Raw genomic sequence first — 18,267 nt, 5'->3', positions numbered from 1 at the left:
ACTCATGTCAGCAAGACTAAGATATCTATAGGCAGGTTCATTTTAGTAAGAAACATTCTTTCTAGACTCTGAAACACAGGTAGAAATAAGACACAAAGCCACTGTTTGTGGCTTGGAGTCCTGTGCAGGTGATGAGCGTTGTGAGCCAGGAGAGGCCCTGGTCTGGGGAGGTGCAGTGGTGATCCTGTTCCTTTGGGTAGGGATGCGGAGATAATGTGAGTTGCCTGCTTAATTTGGCAAGCTGCCCTGTTAGGATATGAGTTGAACTTGAGTGGATAAGATTGCATGAGAGCCCCTCCTTTTTCTTGTGCATACTCAACTCTGCCCTGTTCCCAAAGGTTCTGATCCGTGTCGCCTTCCCTGGAGCTTTTCCTCAGTCTTAGTCATTTCTCCTACCTCTGAGCTCTGTAGCACTTAACTGTCTATACCCCCAACTCGGGGCATTTTTACTGTGTTTTTCTGGAGGTGCCTCTGGAAGGTGAACTCCATATGTGGGGATGGCATGGGCATCTCACCTTCTCGTGGTGTGAAATGTGGTAAAAAAGGCAGAGCACATCCACAATCTGGAATTGAAAGATTGCTAAGCCTGGATCAAGTTATGTGGCTTAGCAGTGTTTTCATTTCCTTGAATCTGTTTTTCCATTTATTATAACAAATAAGAGATAGGTGTGTTAAAATTGAGAGGGAGGAGGGAAGGAAAAGGGGATAGGGAGCTTGTACCAGAGGCTTCAGGATCATAAGCCAGGCAGAGTAGGATCTGATTATGGGCATCCCTTACTTGTGGCAGGATGCTAAGAAGGGTAGTGTTCATGATTTCAGGGTGAGGATTCCGGTTGAATAAGTTATGTGTGTACACTTTTGAGGCCGTGCATAGGACAGAGAATTGCCCTCCTCGGTCAGAAACTAAGTAGGGGCAGTAAGTCAGGATTTGGTTTACCTTTGGTTTGGACTGAAATTGGGACTCCTGGATCTGCACTGTGCTCTCAGGATGGTCTTAAGGGAAAGAAATCATCCATTCATTTAGCCAAGCAACACCTGAGCACTTGCCATCTACCGGTGAGCATAGTGGCAGGCAGCGCAGACATGGCGTGCTGATGGAGGCCTGCAAAGAAGTGAGTAGACAAACGAACAGATAACCCAAGTGGTGAGTATGCGAGGCAGGCACCAGACAAGTTGGTCTGGAGGAGGGATTGCTTCCTGAGAGGCAGGATTCAAGCCGTGACGGAGCGGGGAAGAGAGCTGGACGAGTGCGGGGTGGAGGAAGGGGAAGCCAGTGTGGCTGCGGTGTCGAATGAGGTGGAGGCTGGGTGGCGTACACTCTGAATTCTGTTCTAAGAGTGATGGGAAACATCCACAGTGTTTGCTTGGAATGGTCCTGGGGCTAGAAAGATCCCAGTGTTTCTTTGGAAATGAATTTGCTCCAATCTGGGTGCTCTTTGTCCTGGGGATGGGCAGGTGTCTGGGTGGCCAGGCCATTTGGCTGGGGAAATTACTGCACAGTTGAACTGAAGTGCCTCTGGTCGTACCACCTTCTGCAGATTGACTGTAGAAACATTTTTAATTGCCCTACCCTAAGACACCGACTTGTACAATAGAGAGGAAGGAGGCCTGCACCGGCCCTGGCTGGGTGTGCCCTTTCCTGTTCAGTTCCCTCAGGCATTTGCACTCCTTCCACCATATTCCCCGCAGTACCGGGAAATAATCCTGAATATGGGAGATCACAAAATAAATGACCTCATTTCCCCAGTGGAAAAGCAGTAGCATTTTTTTTAAAGGATGGTGCTGACGGGTAATGGGGCCTGTTACAGAATAAGCCTCCCCAAAATACCCCCCCAAATAAGCCCCTCCCCCCAAAAAACCACCCAGCTTCCTACAAGTTAAAAAGATAACTGCTTTATATGGCAAAGAATATAAACATGCAGTTCACAGAGGAAACACAGATGGTCAATAACATGAAAGAATGTTGTTCACTCTCACTAAAAAAAAAATCAAAGGCATGCAACTTAAAACATAACAAGGTACCTTTCTTTAACCTATAAAATTGGCAAACGTTGGTTTTTAAAGGTAAAGTTCAGTGGGGGACATCGGTGGAGTTGGTGGGACACGAGATTTAGGCTCTCGTGGCAGGTCCTCGGTCTCTGTGGTCACCATGACCCACAGGTGTCTGAGGGCTGTGGATCTTCCTCCTGGGAGGGTTTGCACCATCTGTGTGCAAAGGTGGGTGTGGGGGAGCATTTAAGAGCAAAAGATGTGTGTATGCCCCAAATGCAGACAATAGAGACATTCCTTATAGGGAATACCGTGGAGCCACTCCAAAGAATGTCCTGATGTGAAAGGAAGTACGTGCTAAGGTGTCCTATGGAGGAGTTGCCAGGTGTGAAAGTGCCTCTTGGCTGGTCTTCAGGTTCAGATGGTGGCACCTTTGCTGTATGTGTGTATGTATGCATTCGGCAGGCCCTGTCCTTTATCTCCCTCCCTTTTTTTAATACCTTACCTGGCATTTTAGTCTCTTCAGCTGGGAGTGTTCAGGTGTCTTTCCCATCACACTGCTGGAATGGACTTCCTGGGTTGTTGTTCTCTTGAAGTCAGCACATGTCCCTGCAGGGTTTGCAGGTCTGTGCCAGACAAGGAGTCTTAGGCTACGAGAGGCCCCCTGCACACAGCTATGGTGAGTCGGGTGTCCGGGCCAGGGCTAAAGCTGTCCCGAGTCTCCTTGGTGGCTTTGCTTCTGTAGAAACGCAGCCTGCTGCTCTTGCTGTGGTTCTTTGTGTGTCAAAGGACATAGGCCGGTGCCTGGGCAGCTATTCCAGGACAATTATTTTGAAGTAAAATAAGAAAGGAATGTGTTGCCTTCTAACAAAATAACTTTTTTTTTCCTATTCCTCTTCTTAGAGTATCATCAGCATATACTTCTTTCTCTATTATTGGTTAAAATGTAAAAAACAAAACCAAACCAAACCTCAGGCTGTATTCTTGTTTTTCTTCTTTCCTGGTCTTTGTCAAATCTTTGTAATTCTATTTTGGTTGAATTAAGAATTACAGTTGAATTCTTGTGGAGGTGTTTATATTATTTTCATAGATTTATTGGCTTTTAGAATTTGAGTCTGATCTGAGGTTGCTAATTTTCAGTTTTCAGTTATTTTGTATCTTCTTTCTAATTACCATTTCAATACACAGTTATAGAATTCAAACATTAGAAAATACAATATAGGAAATCCCCTGTGATCCCACCTCTAGAGAGACAACTGTTTTCAAAAGATTGGTGAATATTCAAACACCTTATTTTTTACTGCATATACTAACATAGGGTTTTTCCAATAATGAGATCTTATCTTAGGGACAGCAACTTAACCTTTTTTCCTTTTTATACTGACTACACTTATGTAAGTATGTATTCTTATTTGTATGTATAAATGTAAATATGTATGTGTACACTGAATATTGCTTCAGTGTTTTTGCATGTCATTACTGACATTTTTAAATGGATATTTAAAAGTCCTATTAGGAGAGAAGACTAACTTAATTTTTCTCCACTTTGTGACTTCATTTGTATAGATTTGTTCTCTTTCCCTGTACATTTACGTACACATCGATTTCGAGGTATCGTGTCATGGCGGCATCAGTTGTATAAGCTTTGCATGCCCCCATGTGGTCCCTGTGGGACCAGATCTGGGCTATAGAAGGTCGCTGTCAGTGCCTGAGAGACTGTTAACCAGTGCAGAGACCCAGTGCTGTCAGGACCCAATACCCCAGCCTCCCATGGCTTGTCTTGCTAGATACCAGTTGCCACTTGGGGTTATGTGACCTAGAGCTCCCTGGGCCCAATGTGCCCAATGTGAATGGGAGGGCTCTGGGTTGTTTGTGATTTAAATCAGTTGATGAGTAACCACAGTAAGTGACAGCTATCACTATTATTTAAAAACTAACTATGGTCCAATAAAATACCAAAACATATGACTTCATTCTTAATGTAAAATACCTAAAGAATTTCATTTAGCGCCCTTGATCTGGTGTCCTAGGAAACATGCTTCTTCTAATGCATCTTTTTTCCTTTAAGTGGTATTGGTGTTCTACTCTGAGTCCTGTCAGGCTTCCTCTCCAAAGAAACTGTGTGGTTTGCAAAGACAATTACATGTTACCCTGCCCTAGGGTACCCAGTCCCAGACAGGCTAAATACAGCTGCACACTTTCCTTTCAGATTGTTACGCTGTTGTGCCAGACAAATGGCTACTTTACATTTATATTTTGATTTTTTAACATAAGGTAACATTTCTAATATCTTCTCAGAAAAACTATTCTGAATTTTTATGTTTGGTAAAAATTAATAATTATCTATGCCATCATAGGGAGAGGGTCTGTATTTGTTCTAGCCACCTACTGACCCATGTAGGCATTTTCCGTCGAGCTCATCTGACTCAGGTGTCTCTGAACCTTCACTTGGGTGGTAAAAGCATGAGAAGTCCTGACAAACACGAAAGAGTAGCATTCGGGACAAGAGGCCCATTTGACTGCTGCATAGGAACAAGACCAGTACTTCTCTGTTACCAGCTTTTTATGAAAGAATCTGAATGTGTGACACTAGCTTAATTTGGGGCATAAGGAGACTGTACCTAGGGTGTTTGTATGTGATAATCTTGTGGCTTCCCTTATCAGGGAGCTCAAATCTTCACCCTCTGTCGTAGGAGCACCTGACTGCCAGGTCCCTTCCTCAGAATTCTTGGGGGTCTGTTGAATGAGAACAGGCTGTGGATCAAGTCTCCTTTCCATTCCCGAGTTAGGGAGCATATGGAAATGTAAATGTATGCATGCTTGTTGAAACTTTACATGATTTAACCATATCTGTGACCTTACACACATATACTAGATAGTGCTACTGAAGATTTGATCTTTCATGTTTTGCTTGTTCCCTTTAGTTTTTTTTTTTTTTTTTTTTTTTTTTTAATGGCTGTGTTGGGTCTTCGTTTCTGTGCGAGGGCTTTCTCTTGTTGTGGCAAGTGGGGGCCACTCTTCATCGCGGTGCGCGGGCCTCTCACTATCGCGGCCTTTCTTGTTTTGGATCACAGGCTCCAGACGCGCAGGCTCAGTAATTGTGGCTCACGGGCCTAGTTGCTCCGCGGCATGTGGGATCTTCCCAGACCAGGGCTCGAACCCGTGTCCCCTGCATTGGCAGGCAGATTCTCAACCACTGTGCCACCAGGGAAGCCCTTCCCTTTAGTTTTATTTGACTTTTCTTTCTTTCCTATTGACAAGTAAGTCAGCTTGTGGTCAATGCTATCTTCCTTTTCTGTTCCATAAAAACAAACCACACCCATGGCAGGGGGGCATGTGACCGGTCAGACACTTTTACACTTGTTGTAAATGGACACCAGTCTATTTCCATCCTAGCATCACCAACCTGCTGACTACAAAAATGTGTAGGAGAGAATTCAGTAGTTAGGAGAGTTGGCTACTTTCAACCAGCTTTACTGCAGAAAAGCCCCAGGTGTCCTGGAATGCAGTGAGGCCTTGCATCGCCTCCTGAGAGTCCACAGAACCTAGTGGTGTGATGCTGGCCTTTCTCCTTGCCACCAATCTGGTATGAGGGTAGTTCTTTTCTGTTGATTGCCTGCTGCGTCATAAGCGCATCTTATGGCTTTTTGGTAATAGCATGTGGTAATGTCTGGAATGGTGGGTCTGGGTTTGAATCCAGTCACTTTTGCTGTGGCTGTGAGTGGATTCCTTCTCTCGCAACCTGAATTTTACCAGCAGAGAGTTTTGCCTTGGGGTGAGCAGGAAAATTCAACTTGAGAACACATGCAGAATTCCCTGTGGCCTGCATGGGTCTCAGCAGGTCTCCCCAGGGCACAGCTGATGAAACTTCACATCGACATTAGCGGTTCCAAATGTGATTATGAGGTGGGAGCAGTTGTATAGAATGGAACCTAACTGAATATACAAATAATTCTGAAATCTCTAATCTGTCTTGTTCTTCAAAGCAAGGCATTTGTTATATTCAAATATTTTGTTTTCTTAAGTTGTAAAGTAATATAGTTATCCTATTGAAATATTCTGGACTTTAAAAAAATTGGCCATTGTCAAGATTATTTTCAGGCAGAGTTTTAGATTTTATAGTACAGTATTAAAAGGTCTTATGAAGGACTTCCCAGGTGGTGCAGTGGTTAAGAATCCACCTGCCAATGCAGGGGATACGGGTTCGAACCCTGGTCCAGGAAGATCCCACATGCCGCGGAGCAACTAAGCCCGTGCGCCACAACTACTGAACCTGCGCTCTAGAGCCCGCGAGCCACAGCTACTGAAGCCCACATGCCCTAGAGCCCGCACACCACAGCTACTGAGCCTGCATGCTGCAACTACTGAAGCCCGCGTGCCTAGAGCCCGTGCTCCGCAACAAGAGAGGCCTGCACACCACAACGAAGAGTAACCCCCACTCGCTACAACTAGAGAAAGACCTCGCGCAGCAGTGAAGACCCAACACAGCCAAAAAAATAAATTTAAATAAATAAATAAATAAATAAATAAATAAATAAAAATAAAAGGTCTTATGAGCATTTAGATTATTTTTAGTTTGATAATCTATATAAAACAAAACTAAGATTTATAAATAAAAATTCTATGTGATCTTAAGTGGGACAAGCTTTCCACTTGAGTAGTGTTGGTATGGTCTCCCCACCACACTGTACCCATATAAAACCCAGGTTTTATACCTTCTTTGCCATATACCTTTAGGCTACAGTTATGTGATTTATTCATTCAACTGTTGGACACCTGTTTAGTAGTGACTATAAGGTCTTATTATCTTCATGGAGTTTATAACTGAATGATGAAAACAGACAGTAATTAGAAATAGTGCTGAATATGATGCATGCCATGAAGGAAACACAGAAATGAGAATAGCAAGGATGGGGTGGTCAGGGAAGGCTGCACCCAGTTGCAGCCAAGTCGTACAAGATGAGGCATCACATGTATACAGAAACGTCAATCTGTTGTAAAGAGGGAGGGGTGGCAGTCCAGTAGGGCATGGAAGATAATTGCAGTCCATACACCTGACCAAGAACTTGTATCCAGAACGTATAATTTCTTCCTATAAGTCCATAAGAACATTCTGTACATTCTCCACCTATTGTAGAATGTTTGAACAGGCACAACACAAAAGAAGATGTCACACATGGAGAGATGCTTATCTTCATCATTATCAGAGAAGTGCAAATTAGACTATGCTGAGATTCACTGCATTCCCTCCCAAAAGGCTAACACAAGAACAACAAAATACTAAGTGCATCAAGGGCAGGGATCTCCTGCAGGGCTGGATTACAGATCCAACTGTGGCGTGCCCCCACAATGGAATGCATGCAGCACTGAGACCGAACCAGCACTGTGTACGATAGTATTGTTGAGCCAAGACTCCTGGACACAAAAAGTGTACAATCGCATGATTCTCTTTATATCGCGTTCAAAACCAGATAGAAGAAGTCTTTGCTGTTAGAAGTCAGAATAACCGTTGCCCTTGAGGAAGTGTCTGCAGCAGGTCAAGAAGGGGATCCTGGGATGTCAGCCCTGAGTCTTGATTTGGTTGCTTACATGATGTGTTCAGTTTGTGGACATTCATTAAGCTGTTCACGTGTGCATTTTATTGATATGTTATACTTAAATGTTTAAAATTGTAGGTAACAAATGTTACGTTTCTTTATAAAACATGTAAATATCCAAATAATTTGTTCTAAAATTTCACAGAATAAAAGTCACCAACCTTTTAAGCAGCTCTATACCACATTCTAATGGAATACTCACTTCGGATGTATGTATGACAAGATTGTCCACTGTCTGTTTCCCTATTTCACAGGTCCTGGCACAGTTATCACATAACATGTCCTGACCAGTAGACACTCAGCAAATAATTGATTCACTAATCAATTTGTCCAGCTTCTTATCTACTCACTCATGTAGTAGCTGCTTTTCTCTCGGATTTTAAACAGGATGGATCACTATGCTCTTGGAATACTTTGATTTATTTTTATGCCTTCTCATCACTTGGGTTTCCTCTGGTTTTGCAAAGTTGTAGCCTGAGGTTGCACACATGAGTAGCAAACTTGGGCAGAACAGTGGTTTCTCTGAGTCCTCACTGAAGATAGGGAGCCCGGATGCTGGATAACTGGGCATCTGGGCGACCTTGTTTCATGCGGAGGTATTGGGGTATCCCATCCCGTGACTGGGATCAAGGAGCTAGAATTAGACTCCAAAATATCACAACATGGGACACGATTCTTGGTTTAAGATGGGACAGGCTTCTCATTTCTCCTCTTTTTTGCAACTGCTTTTTTTTTTTTTAAGTAGAACTAAAATGAAGTCGCTTGGAAGATAGAATTACCAAGTCTTAAAATCTCTGTTTGTCATGCGAGTCAGAAAGGCAAACCAAGTAAAAGCTTTCTACGTTGGCTTGGCTTGCCTTGTGGCCAGCACTGGTTTTAGAAGGTAATTTTGGCGTGGAGCCCTGCAGGGGAAGGGACAAGTGAAGGGTGGATGCCTATAGTGGCCCAGGCCATCCCTACAGCTCACCAGCATTACATCCCTGCTCAAGCCCCTCTAGATTCTCTCCTCCTCCAGGATAGTGCTTTTCACAAAATTTGCCCAGGTACCGAAGTAAATTTTCTTTTACACTGTGGCCCATAATACACAAATGCACAAAGAGTTTTTGAAATAATAACATTCATACCACATTCACTGCATCTGGTCTATTCCATTTCTTTTTTTTTTTTGGCTGCACTGCACAGCATGTGGGACCTTAGTTCCCTGACCAGGGATCAAACCTGTGCCCTCTGCAGTGGAAGCGCCGAGTCTTAACCACTGGACCACCAGGGAAGTCCCCGTTTCATTTTTTTAAAAATGCGTGTTAAATCCACTACATTGTTTTCTCAGGCTACTAATGGGTCACAACCCACAGTTTTTTAACAACACTGATTGAAATACCTCATTCTGGCATTTAAGATACTCTGTAATCTTCCCCATCTCTTTTTCCCACTTTTACTTTGCCAAATAAAGTTATTCCCCAAATAAGATTCACTTAACTCCCTGTTCTCTGAGCTTACCAAATCCATTCCCTCTCCTTGGGCCTGGAAGGTGCCCTCCCACCTCTGACTTGTTCGTGTGAGTTATCCCGAGCCTTAGCTCCCATGCCCCTTTCCATGAATAGGAATGCCCCCCTGAATTGTCACTTGACATGTAATACCTTACATTTATTTATAAATTGAGTAACATGTGACCCAGATAACATTCAATCTTCTACTGCCTGATAATTATCAATTAAATATGATTTTTTAAATCTTCTCCAAGATGACTGAGCTCCCAAAGGCGAGGTCTGCATTTGTCTCCTCTGTATCCTGAGGCACTAGCACATCCTAGACCATCTTTAAGCTGAGCAGTGAGGCATAAGTTAGGTGCTTGATTTCTCTTCTACAGTGGGTGGTTACCACCTACCTGTTTGAAGTAGGTGGAAAGTGTTCCCGTGATAGGATTCTCTCTGGAGATAGGTTGTTGGGGGAGGTGAGATCAGGAAAGCATAAGGTATCACTGAGTCTGTAGGCTTAGTGCAGGCCCTTATTATTATGAGCATGTGTGGGATGTGGTCGACACTAATCAGTATTCTTGTTCATTTTATGTTCAGCCATATCAGTGGGAACAAAATTGGCTGGGAGAAGACAGGAAGCCATTCAGAACCTCAAGCACGGGGAGACTCAGGAGACCAAACAAAGGTAGTAAGTCTATGCCTTTTATTCTTTCAAATTCTCCTTCTCTCAGCATGTAGTGCCAGGGATTGGTTTAAAGTAAAATGCTCTCTCTCTTTTTTTAAGCATGTTATTTATGAGTAATACATTGGCAGGGGTGAGAGAGGAAGGAGGAACCCCAGGGCTGTGCTGCCGCCAGCCTGCTTTCTTTCACAAGGCGGGGTGGTGACTTAGTAGAGATCCTCTTCTCTCTGCTTGCTGCATAGCCTTCCAGAGCCCTCATTTCTTGTAGGGTTTTTGTGGTGATTAAGTGAGAAAACCACCTGGGATGTATACATTAAAAATGAAAAAGATAAACTAAATTTTATTTTCTTTTTTTTCTATTTCTACCTGTTAATATTCATCTCTAGAAATATCTGTTTAACTTACAAAGCCACATCTGTCCCCACATGTGAGGCTGGAAGAGGGCTTGTTTTATACAAGGTGATGGAATATTAGAAATCTGTTTAAAACTCTGAAATATTCTCACTGTTGAATGATTATCCTGCAAATAGGTAACAGAAATGCTTTCTGGATACCTACTATTTGCAAAGTACCTCCCAAAGCATTTTCAGTTGTTCATGTCTACATTCTATGGAATGGAAAGTGTACAAAACACTCGTGAGTTATCCATGAGTTATTCGTCTTAAGACTAATTTTGGCACTTTATGTTTTAATGGATAAAATTAAGCACTTGTTGCATACCACTGTAAAGAATACATTTCGTTTCAAAACAGAAAAATGTATATTTTTTAAGGTGCCACAAAATCAGTGAGCAATTATTATTACTAGGATTTACTGTGAGAAAAAAAAGTTTACTGCAAAAATAATAATTGCTCTTGGTAAACAATTAGGACTTTGCTAAAATTTGTAAAGAGAAAATTAAGACTCTCCCTTTGCCTTTCCTCCCCTTGGTCCTGCTGCCTTGCAGCAATCCAGCACTGAGGTAATCATTTGGTGTCCACACTCTTTCCTATTCATGTACATACATTTTGTATTTTGGTGATTGATTGTTACAGAATGGGTATTTTTCACCTGACAGTTTACCATGCACATATTTCTATGTTAGTATATATAGATCTGACTCATCATTTTTAATGGTATTAGCTTGTTCTTTGGTTTTAATTTTTGGTAGATAGTTCTCTACATATACTTAATTTGGGGCTTTTAATGACCTAAGAGAATGCCTGAGGTTTGGTTTTTGTTTCTTCTTTAAATAACAACTGGTGGTGATGGTGAAGAGCAGGCCTGACTCGAGCCTAGTTTTGAGTCCCAGGTCCATGAGTTACTGGTCTTGCTACCACGGACGAAAGACATACCCTCTCAGAGCATTAGTTTTTTTATCTGTAGAGAGGATGATGCCTATTTAGTTTAGGAAGGGTCTCCAAGGAAAGCAGAAACACAGGAGTTGACCACATGGGGAGAGCCAGGTGGGACCAGGGTTAGCAACCACAGAAGGCCACTCACCCCACGGGGATCCCAAGGGAGGAGCCATGGGTGGGGGTCACCCAGCAGAAGCTGCAGCAGTCCTCCAGGCTCCCACCCCCAACACAGGCATAGTGGGTGTCCGTTTACCACTTCCACTGTCCAAGGAGGAGTGGGTCATAGTTCCCTTGTCCTCATTGGCGAAGTTGTTAATCATGTCTCTCTGGATAGGACTCTGTGTTGCAAGTGGACAGACAGGTTAAAGGAGTGGAAATGTGACATGAAACCATTTTCCCTTCTCACCCATTGCTCTGTAGGCAGAAGGTTCGTCCACTGCCTCTTCGGGCAGCCAGCTTGCTGAGGGAAAGGGGAGCCAGATTGGCACTGTTCAGCCAATTCCGTGCCTCCTGTCCATGCCCACCAGGAACCACATGGACATCACCACCCCGCCCCTGCCCCCCGTCGCGCCTGAGGTGCTGAGAGTGGCCGAGCACCGGCACAAGAAGGGGCTGATGTACCCCTACATCTTCCACGTCCTGACAAAGGTATGCACAGGGGCTGTGGGTGTGGCCGTCATCTCACAGTGGTCACTCCTGTGGAGTGTGTCCTTGTTCCTTTTGGAACTGCTTTTTATCTTACAAGCTACTTGAAACAAAGTTCATTTTCCCTTTTCTAAACTTTGAGAAAAAAGATGGAAATTTATACTTACAAATATAATAAAAGAAGAACTTGGGAAAAGTCTTATTTTCCTCTTCAATTTAATACAAAATATTTTTGAAACTGCTAATTAATGGCACGTCATGTCATCTTCTAATTTGTAATTTTATTCTTTTTATTTCTAATTTCACAATTTCCTACATCATATTTATGCTATAGTGTCAAGTTAAATTGTGATGTCACATTCAATATCTGATTTATCATCTGTCCTAGAAATACCCAACTTCTGAGTGGCTGATAGCAGTTCATGTAATTCGACTTGTTCCTCTACCTCACTGAGCACTTATAGCAAAAAATGGAATACAGGACCTCGTCGATTTATCTTATTTAGTATTATCTTACTAAATGTATGCTTAAATAGATATACAGTGTGGTATTAATTGTTTCTGAATCTTAGTGTCTTGAATAGATCTATGTGTACTTAAATTTCCTCAATAATTTGTAGTCTTTATGTTTATAATCACAGACCTACAGTTTAACAAGTTAACTTGGTGACCAGATTTCTCATGCAGAATTGGTTCATTACTGTATGTATATTTAACATGTTTTCATCAGTATCTATACCACCATATATGGTCAAACTTTTTTCTTCCTATTTTCTGTAGTCCATCTATGGTTTGTAGAATGGAGTCAGTAAATACAAAAGTCACTCCCATTCCACAGCACTCCTGAGCTGGACTTTAACTGTTAATTGACTAATTTGAACTGCTTACTTTTATATTTTATAAATTAAAAGACATGAAGAATATTATATTTTATAAAATAAAGGAAAAGACCAGTACTACTTATTCATGTCCTTTAACGTATTTTTAAATTGTAATTGCCTCCAAGTCTCATCTGTTATTGACATGGGTATGCATGTGTGGTGTCACTTCTCAGATTATGGTTATAAAGTAAACATTTTATTTTTCAGGTCCAACATAAATTATAAGGGTAAATGAAAGTTACTGTTGCGGGAAAAGGATTTTGCTAAGTTTAAAGGGACCCGAGTTTGGGGAAGATTGTGCTCTTTCTCTTTGTGGTTGTTTGGAATATGAGGTCCCTGGACTTCCTGCTGTTTGTGCCTTGCCATGCTGGTGGATCTGACTTGGGGACTGTCGGTTAAATCAGTCTGAGTGATGCAAACTGCCTGTCCTCCTCTTCGGTACTCACTGATTTCAAGGGCAAATATTGATAAAATCACTGTGGTTGAGAAAAGTGAACTCGACTATCTTCTGATTTTAAGGTGCCACCTAAAATTTTTCAATATATTTGGGAAAAGTTTAGACTAAAATGTGTGCTGTTTCCTGGGAGCTGAGTAGCTCTGGTATTAAATTGTCCAGGCTGAGACATTTGCAGTGAAGTGAAGCTTCATAGTAAGAATGTAGAGAATTATCAAAGCCTCATAATATTGAGAGAGTAATACTCACTAGATGAGTGTTAACCACATGTAGCTACTAGATTAATGAGTATGAAGGTTCTGATAAGGGAAAAGACCAATTTTGAAATTAAATTTATGTGAAAGAAAGAGTAAATGCAATGACATAATTAAAAGTATGTGTCAATAGAGTTAATAGACATTGGAGGTCATAAATATATTTTTATGTTATGAATATACATAAATAAAATTCCTTGTGAAATCTCTTGAGATGTACCTTGATAGCATAAAATATTCAAGACAGGACCAGGGTCTCAGGTGCAGGTGGTCGTAGCAGTCATTTGTCTCCTGGAGCCACAACAGAGCCCCTGCTGTGTTGGCAGAGGTGGATGGGGGTGATGAACAGAACGGGGCTTCCTTCGTTTTCTGCCCCTAGTGACAATCATGCCCTCTCATTCAGTGTGACGCGTCTGTTGAGTACTTGGTGCACTGGGGCAGAGGCCTGATACATGCCGAACACTTTAAAAATGAATAATGCTTAAAAGAGTTCTCTTAGGTAGATCATTTTTGTGTATGGTAATTTTTTATGGAAGAGCTTGGTAAAGAAAATTTGTGACTGTTTTATTTTCAGGATGCTCATTTCTTGGATTTTATATAGGTCATTGAAAATTATGAATTTCATTACATATGGCTGTCTTGACTCAAAATTTGCCACTTCTCAGCATTTTCTATTCTATTTGTTGTCTGATGTTATCTATCTAGACTGTCTCAAAGACTTTGGGATCATCTACATGGTTTTCTTTAGTTCTTGGTTCCAGATTAAAAATAAAACAATGTAGATTTTATTTTGACTCTTTGAGCATATGTTTTGACGACAACCTGCTAAATGAACTCTTCCTAAACATCTTGATGTAGGCAACTTATTAAGCAATTGATTTGGAATAGAATTGCAATTTCGTTAACTGGAGATAATACAGTATATTTCTGTGAGTTTATTGTAAATTCAACATGAAAAACGTGCAATATTATTCTGCTTTCTTCCATGCAAAGGGTGAAATCAAAATTGCTGTTTCTATTGAAGATGAAGCCAGCAAAGACCTGCCTCCCGCCGCCCTGCTCTATAGGCCAGTTCGTCAGTATGTTTACGGAGTCCTGTTTAGCTTGGCAGAAAGCAGAAAGAAAACTGAGAGACTTGCTTTTAGAAAGAACAGACTTCCACCAGAATGTATGTACTGTAAAATCCATTGTTTGTTTTCCTCGGTACCTCGTAATCTCTTGTGCATTTTTAAAGCATTAGAAGGATCGTAACTGAGTTCGCCCTGAGAGTCCCCACATAAAGGAGGTGGGCTTCATTGGGGCTCTTAGGAAAGGAGGACAAGCCACAGGCTGTTTTTCTCAGTAGCATCCCAGCAATGGTGTTCATTCAGTAAAATGATAAAACAGCAGGTGTATGCTTTAAACTGAACGTTGATCTGGAAACAGTCCTGATGATTGCTGTCCTACTGTGGTTAGCATGTCCCAGGCAGAGCAACAGCAGTGTCTGCTCTGCTGTCCACGAGATATGGTCCGCTCTTTCCAGAAGTCAGTGTTCCTGGGGAGGTCCCACCAGCTGTCCACAGGGCCGCTTCTGTGCAGTTGGTGTATTGCTGCACACATCCCTGAAGCTGAGAGGGGACTTGTAATTTCCCTCAGAGACCTCTGGCTGATCAACTCTGGGGGTGGAGGGAGAAGTGGAAAGACAGAAAATGTTGTTTGAAATTTTGGCAAAAGTTGAGGTCAGAGTATTCCCTCTTCTAGTGAGCCAGTGTAATTTTGGGGGGAAAATCATGCCTTTCTGTTCTAGGTAACTTTATCTACTAATGTAGGGAATGTATAAGTCACTGTATATTTAGTAGGAAATATAGAAAAGTTTCACAAAACATGCAGTCTAAAATAAGAATATTATGAAGTGTGGAAATTGTAGATTACTAGATCATCCTCTAAACTAAGGCTATTTACTGACAAATCACCTTCTTGTATGGCAGGTCAGTGCAGGCCTGGTAACATGGGTGAAGCTGACCAGTTCAGGGACAAGTGTGGGAGTGGGTCTTACCTTTCGAACTCAAAACTAGAGAGATTCTCCAATGCTAAAAACTCAGTACTATAGATTCCTAAGGTTTCTATTTCTAATTACTATGACACAATTGTGATTCTGTAAGCCTTTAAAATGAAGCCATCTGTCACTACCCTTACTTGAAGATAGTCGTACTGAGAGTGGCGTGTGACTGTAGCTGGAGAAGGTGATGCCAGCTCTGCAGGGCCACCTCTAGCTGATGTTCCTACTGCCTTGATCAGGGCTGTAGACACCATGTGAATACCAAGTGTTGTCAATGGACACTCTTTTCAAAGGCCCAGTACGTTCCGGATGTACAAATCCTCATTCTTTTCTCACGCTGTGTGATTTATTTGCTCAGAAAAGAAGGACCTTTCTAACTTTGCATGGGATTGGTCAGTTTTCTGTGCTGGCCCACCCAGGCCACCCTGGCTCCGCAGCTGTGACGTCCACTTCAGTTCACCTCCGTCTTCGTCCCTATAGCCCCTTGGGTCTCTGTTGGGCATAGAATGCTGAGTGCTGCAGGGTCCCATGCAGCCCCACTTCCTGCCATGTCCTCAGCTCCATAGCACCACATTGGCTTTCATGGTGAAAGGCTGTTTCTTTCATTTGCCTGTATGTTCCAGAAACATAGTTATCTTTATGCAGAGACTCCTCGGGAGCTTTCAGTGGTCACAACCTGGAGACCCTCAGGTAGATCCCAGGTCGGGCTCCCCTTTGCAGTATTCACAGCTTCATACAGCAGCCTGAATATGGCTGGTGTGCTCTGTTCATGCCCTCAGCAGTGGGCAGTGTGCATCCCTCATGTCTGATTCAGGGAGTTCTGTGTCACAGGTGAGCTGCAGGTGCCGGGTGCTCTCAGGAAGTAAGAGTCTTGGTCTGTTCTGCCCTGCTGCCAGTCTGAGGCTTTAAAACACTGTGGAACACAGAGCTGGCAGCACACAGCATGCTCCACTCCCTCATCATTTAATTTGTACCTGGGTGGTACAGGTGTCTTACTGGCCTGGGAAAGGCTGGCCTGTTAGCAGACAATAGGGGAAGCAGAACCCAGGGGAGAGTATTAACTAAATGGACCAGCATCCTCTGAACATAAGCAAGAGAGAGGCACATTGTGGTGAAGGGCTGAGTGTGCAAACCACACCATAGAGCCTGATGCTGCTCTTGCAGAGAAATGACAGGGTCAGTTTGCCTGTGGCAGGCTAGTTCTGGCCGGGGCTGGAGGGCATGGGGAATGACATGATCAAGAGAAGAAGAGAAGAAGGGTGGTATAGTCTGGGTGACTCAGATGAGCTCTGTGAGGCTCTGGATGGAGGTGCCTTGACTTCATTTGGAGGGGGGGAGGCACAGGGGAATATAAAGGAAAGGAGGAGAAAGGTGTACTAGTGTGAGGTGGACGGGCGAAGGGTGAGGTGAGTGGGAGAAGGCCGTAGCTTCAAAGAGAATTTGGCAGGCATGTCTTTTTCCTTTCCTCCTGTCTCCACTCCCCTCCGCACTCTTCTGACTTCTTTTTAAGGATGGGACAGACACAGTTGTTTGTCACTGCTATGTTACTTTTGGCTAATGGGAAACACTGACTCTTATGATGCCACTGATTTAGGTTTCCAAGCCTGAACATCTACTAAGTGACTATGCATTTTACTATTCTTACCGAGAAAATGCTGTAGCTTCTTGATGGTCTGGATGAGATGGGAAAGCAACAATGTCTGATCATGCCAAAAAGAGCATTTTCTCAGGAGTTCTTGGTTGACAAGATTTGAAAATATGTTGAAATCTTGTTTTACCTACACTTATTCTTAGACCATATGTAGATGAAACGAAATCAATGGCACTTTGCAGGAGATTCATAAACCACGTGAAAGTGCACCGTAAGGTCCTTGGGACAAGTTTGTTTTCCACATGCCCGCTGGCTTTGCCTTCCACTTTGGTAGTCTGGTAACCAAAACCGAGCTATGTGGGTTCCAGGTAAACCCACCTACTCAAGTAGGTGATGCAGCTGCTTCTGAATGTGAGGGTTTTGATCTAACATGGCTTCAGAATGCTGTGCGTACAGATGCATGTTCCTGGTGTGGTCATTGTGACAATCAAGAGTTTTCCCAAGAGGGCTTTGTTGTCAGAACTAGTCAAAGAACATATGGAAGTCTATAGGGTTGTTAAAAAATACTTAACTCTCATTAGATATAAGACATGTATCCATTTGGACATTAGTCTCTTGCTTAAGGCATATGATAAAATGTTCATAATCTACAGTGAATTTTCGTGTGACTTACCAAAGTTTCATTTTTAAAGTCATTATATGGTTAAAGTAGGATATCTATAGTTGTATCCTTAAAAAATTCCAGCCTTTGAAAATCATATTGAATTACATGCTGGCAGTTTATTTTTCTATTCTTTTCTGTCCATTTCTAGGTTCTATCATTTTGCTTTTAGGAAATTAATAAAAATACTTGTTTTATTGTGGCAGCATGCTACTGAAGTCACTATTGTGGAATTCGAAATCCTACCAGTCCAATCAGAAGACTGTTGACCCAACACAAACAGACTCACCCAGATGTGTTGGATGGTGATGGCGGCAGTTGCTTTGGGGAGAGATGGGAACAGGGACCTAGCTGTCTCTGTAGCTGCTGGAATAAAGGCTGGGCCTGGAGACAGGCGCCTGGGTCTGAGCCAGCCCTGGCCTCGAGGCCTTTGTGTGTGAAATCCAGATGGCGTGGCTGCTTCTCAGATGCACTTCTGCCCTGGAGTCAGCTCTGGCCTTGAGTGCCCTATTGACTCTTCTCCCTGGGGGCGCTCCTCAGCCACCTGGGCACTGGGGTTCCCCCAGGTACTCCCCAATGGTGAAGGGGCCAGAAGAAAGGGATCAGGTTCTAGAAAGACTACAGGATAAGGAGTCGCCTCATCTATAGCTGAACTGTTAAAAA

General features: G+C 42.8%; 1 protein-coding gene across 1 annotated transcript in view; it reads left to right on the top strand.

Moving 5' to 3' along the window:
* Window positions 1–18,267, top strand: part of FAM120A (family with sequence similarity 120 member A) — a 103,542-nt gene that overhangs the window by 52,325 nt on the left and 32,950 nt on the right. Inside the window, exons 8-10 of the mRNA XM_061200626.1 lie at window positions 9,659–9,746; window positions 11,501–11,728; window positions 14,308–14,482. Of these exons, the coding sequence (XP_061056609.1) occupies window positions 9,659–9,746; window positions 11,501–11,728; window positions 14,308–14,482 (491 nt within the window). The remainder of the gene's footprint in view (window positions 1–9,658; window positions 9,747–11,500; window positions 11,729–14,307; window positions 14,483–18,267) is intronic.

This window comes from Eubalaena glacialis, chromosome 9 (genome assembly GCF_028564815.1).
Source record: "Eubalaena glacialis isolate mEubGla1 chromosome 9, mEubGla1.1.hap2.+ XY, whole genome shotgun sequence".
NCBI classification, from domain to species: Eukaryota; Metazoa; Chordata; class Mammalia; order Artiodactyla; family Balaenidae; genus Eubalaena; species Eubalaena glacialis.
Note: the sequence above shows the minus strand (reverse complement) of the source record. Positions and strands in the feature narration are given on the sequence as shown.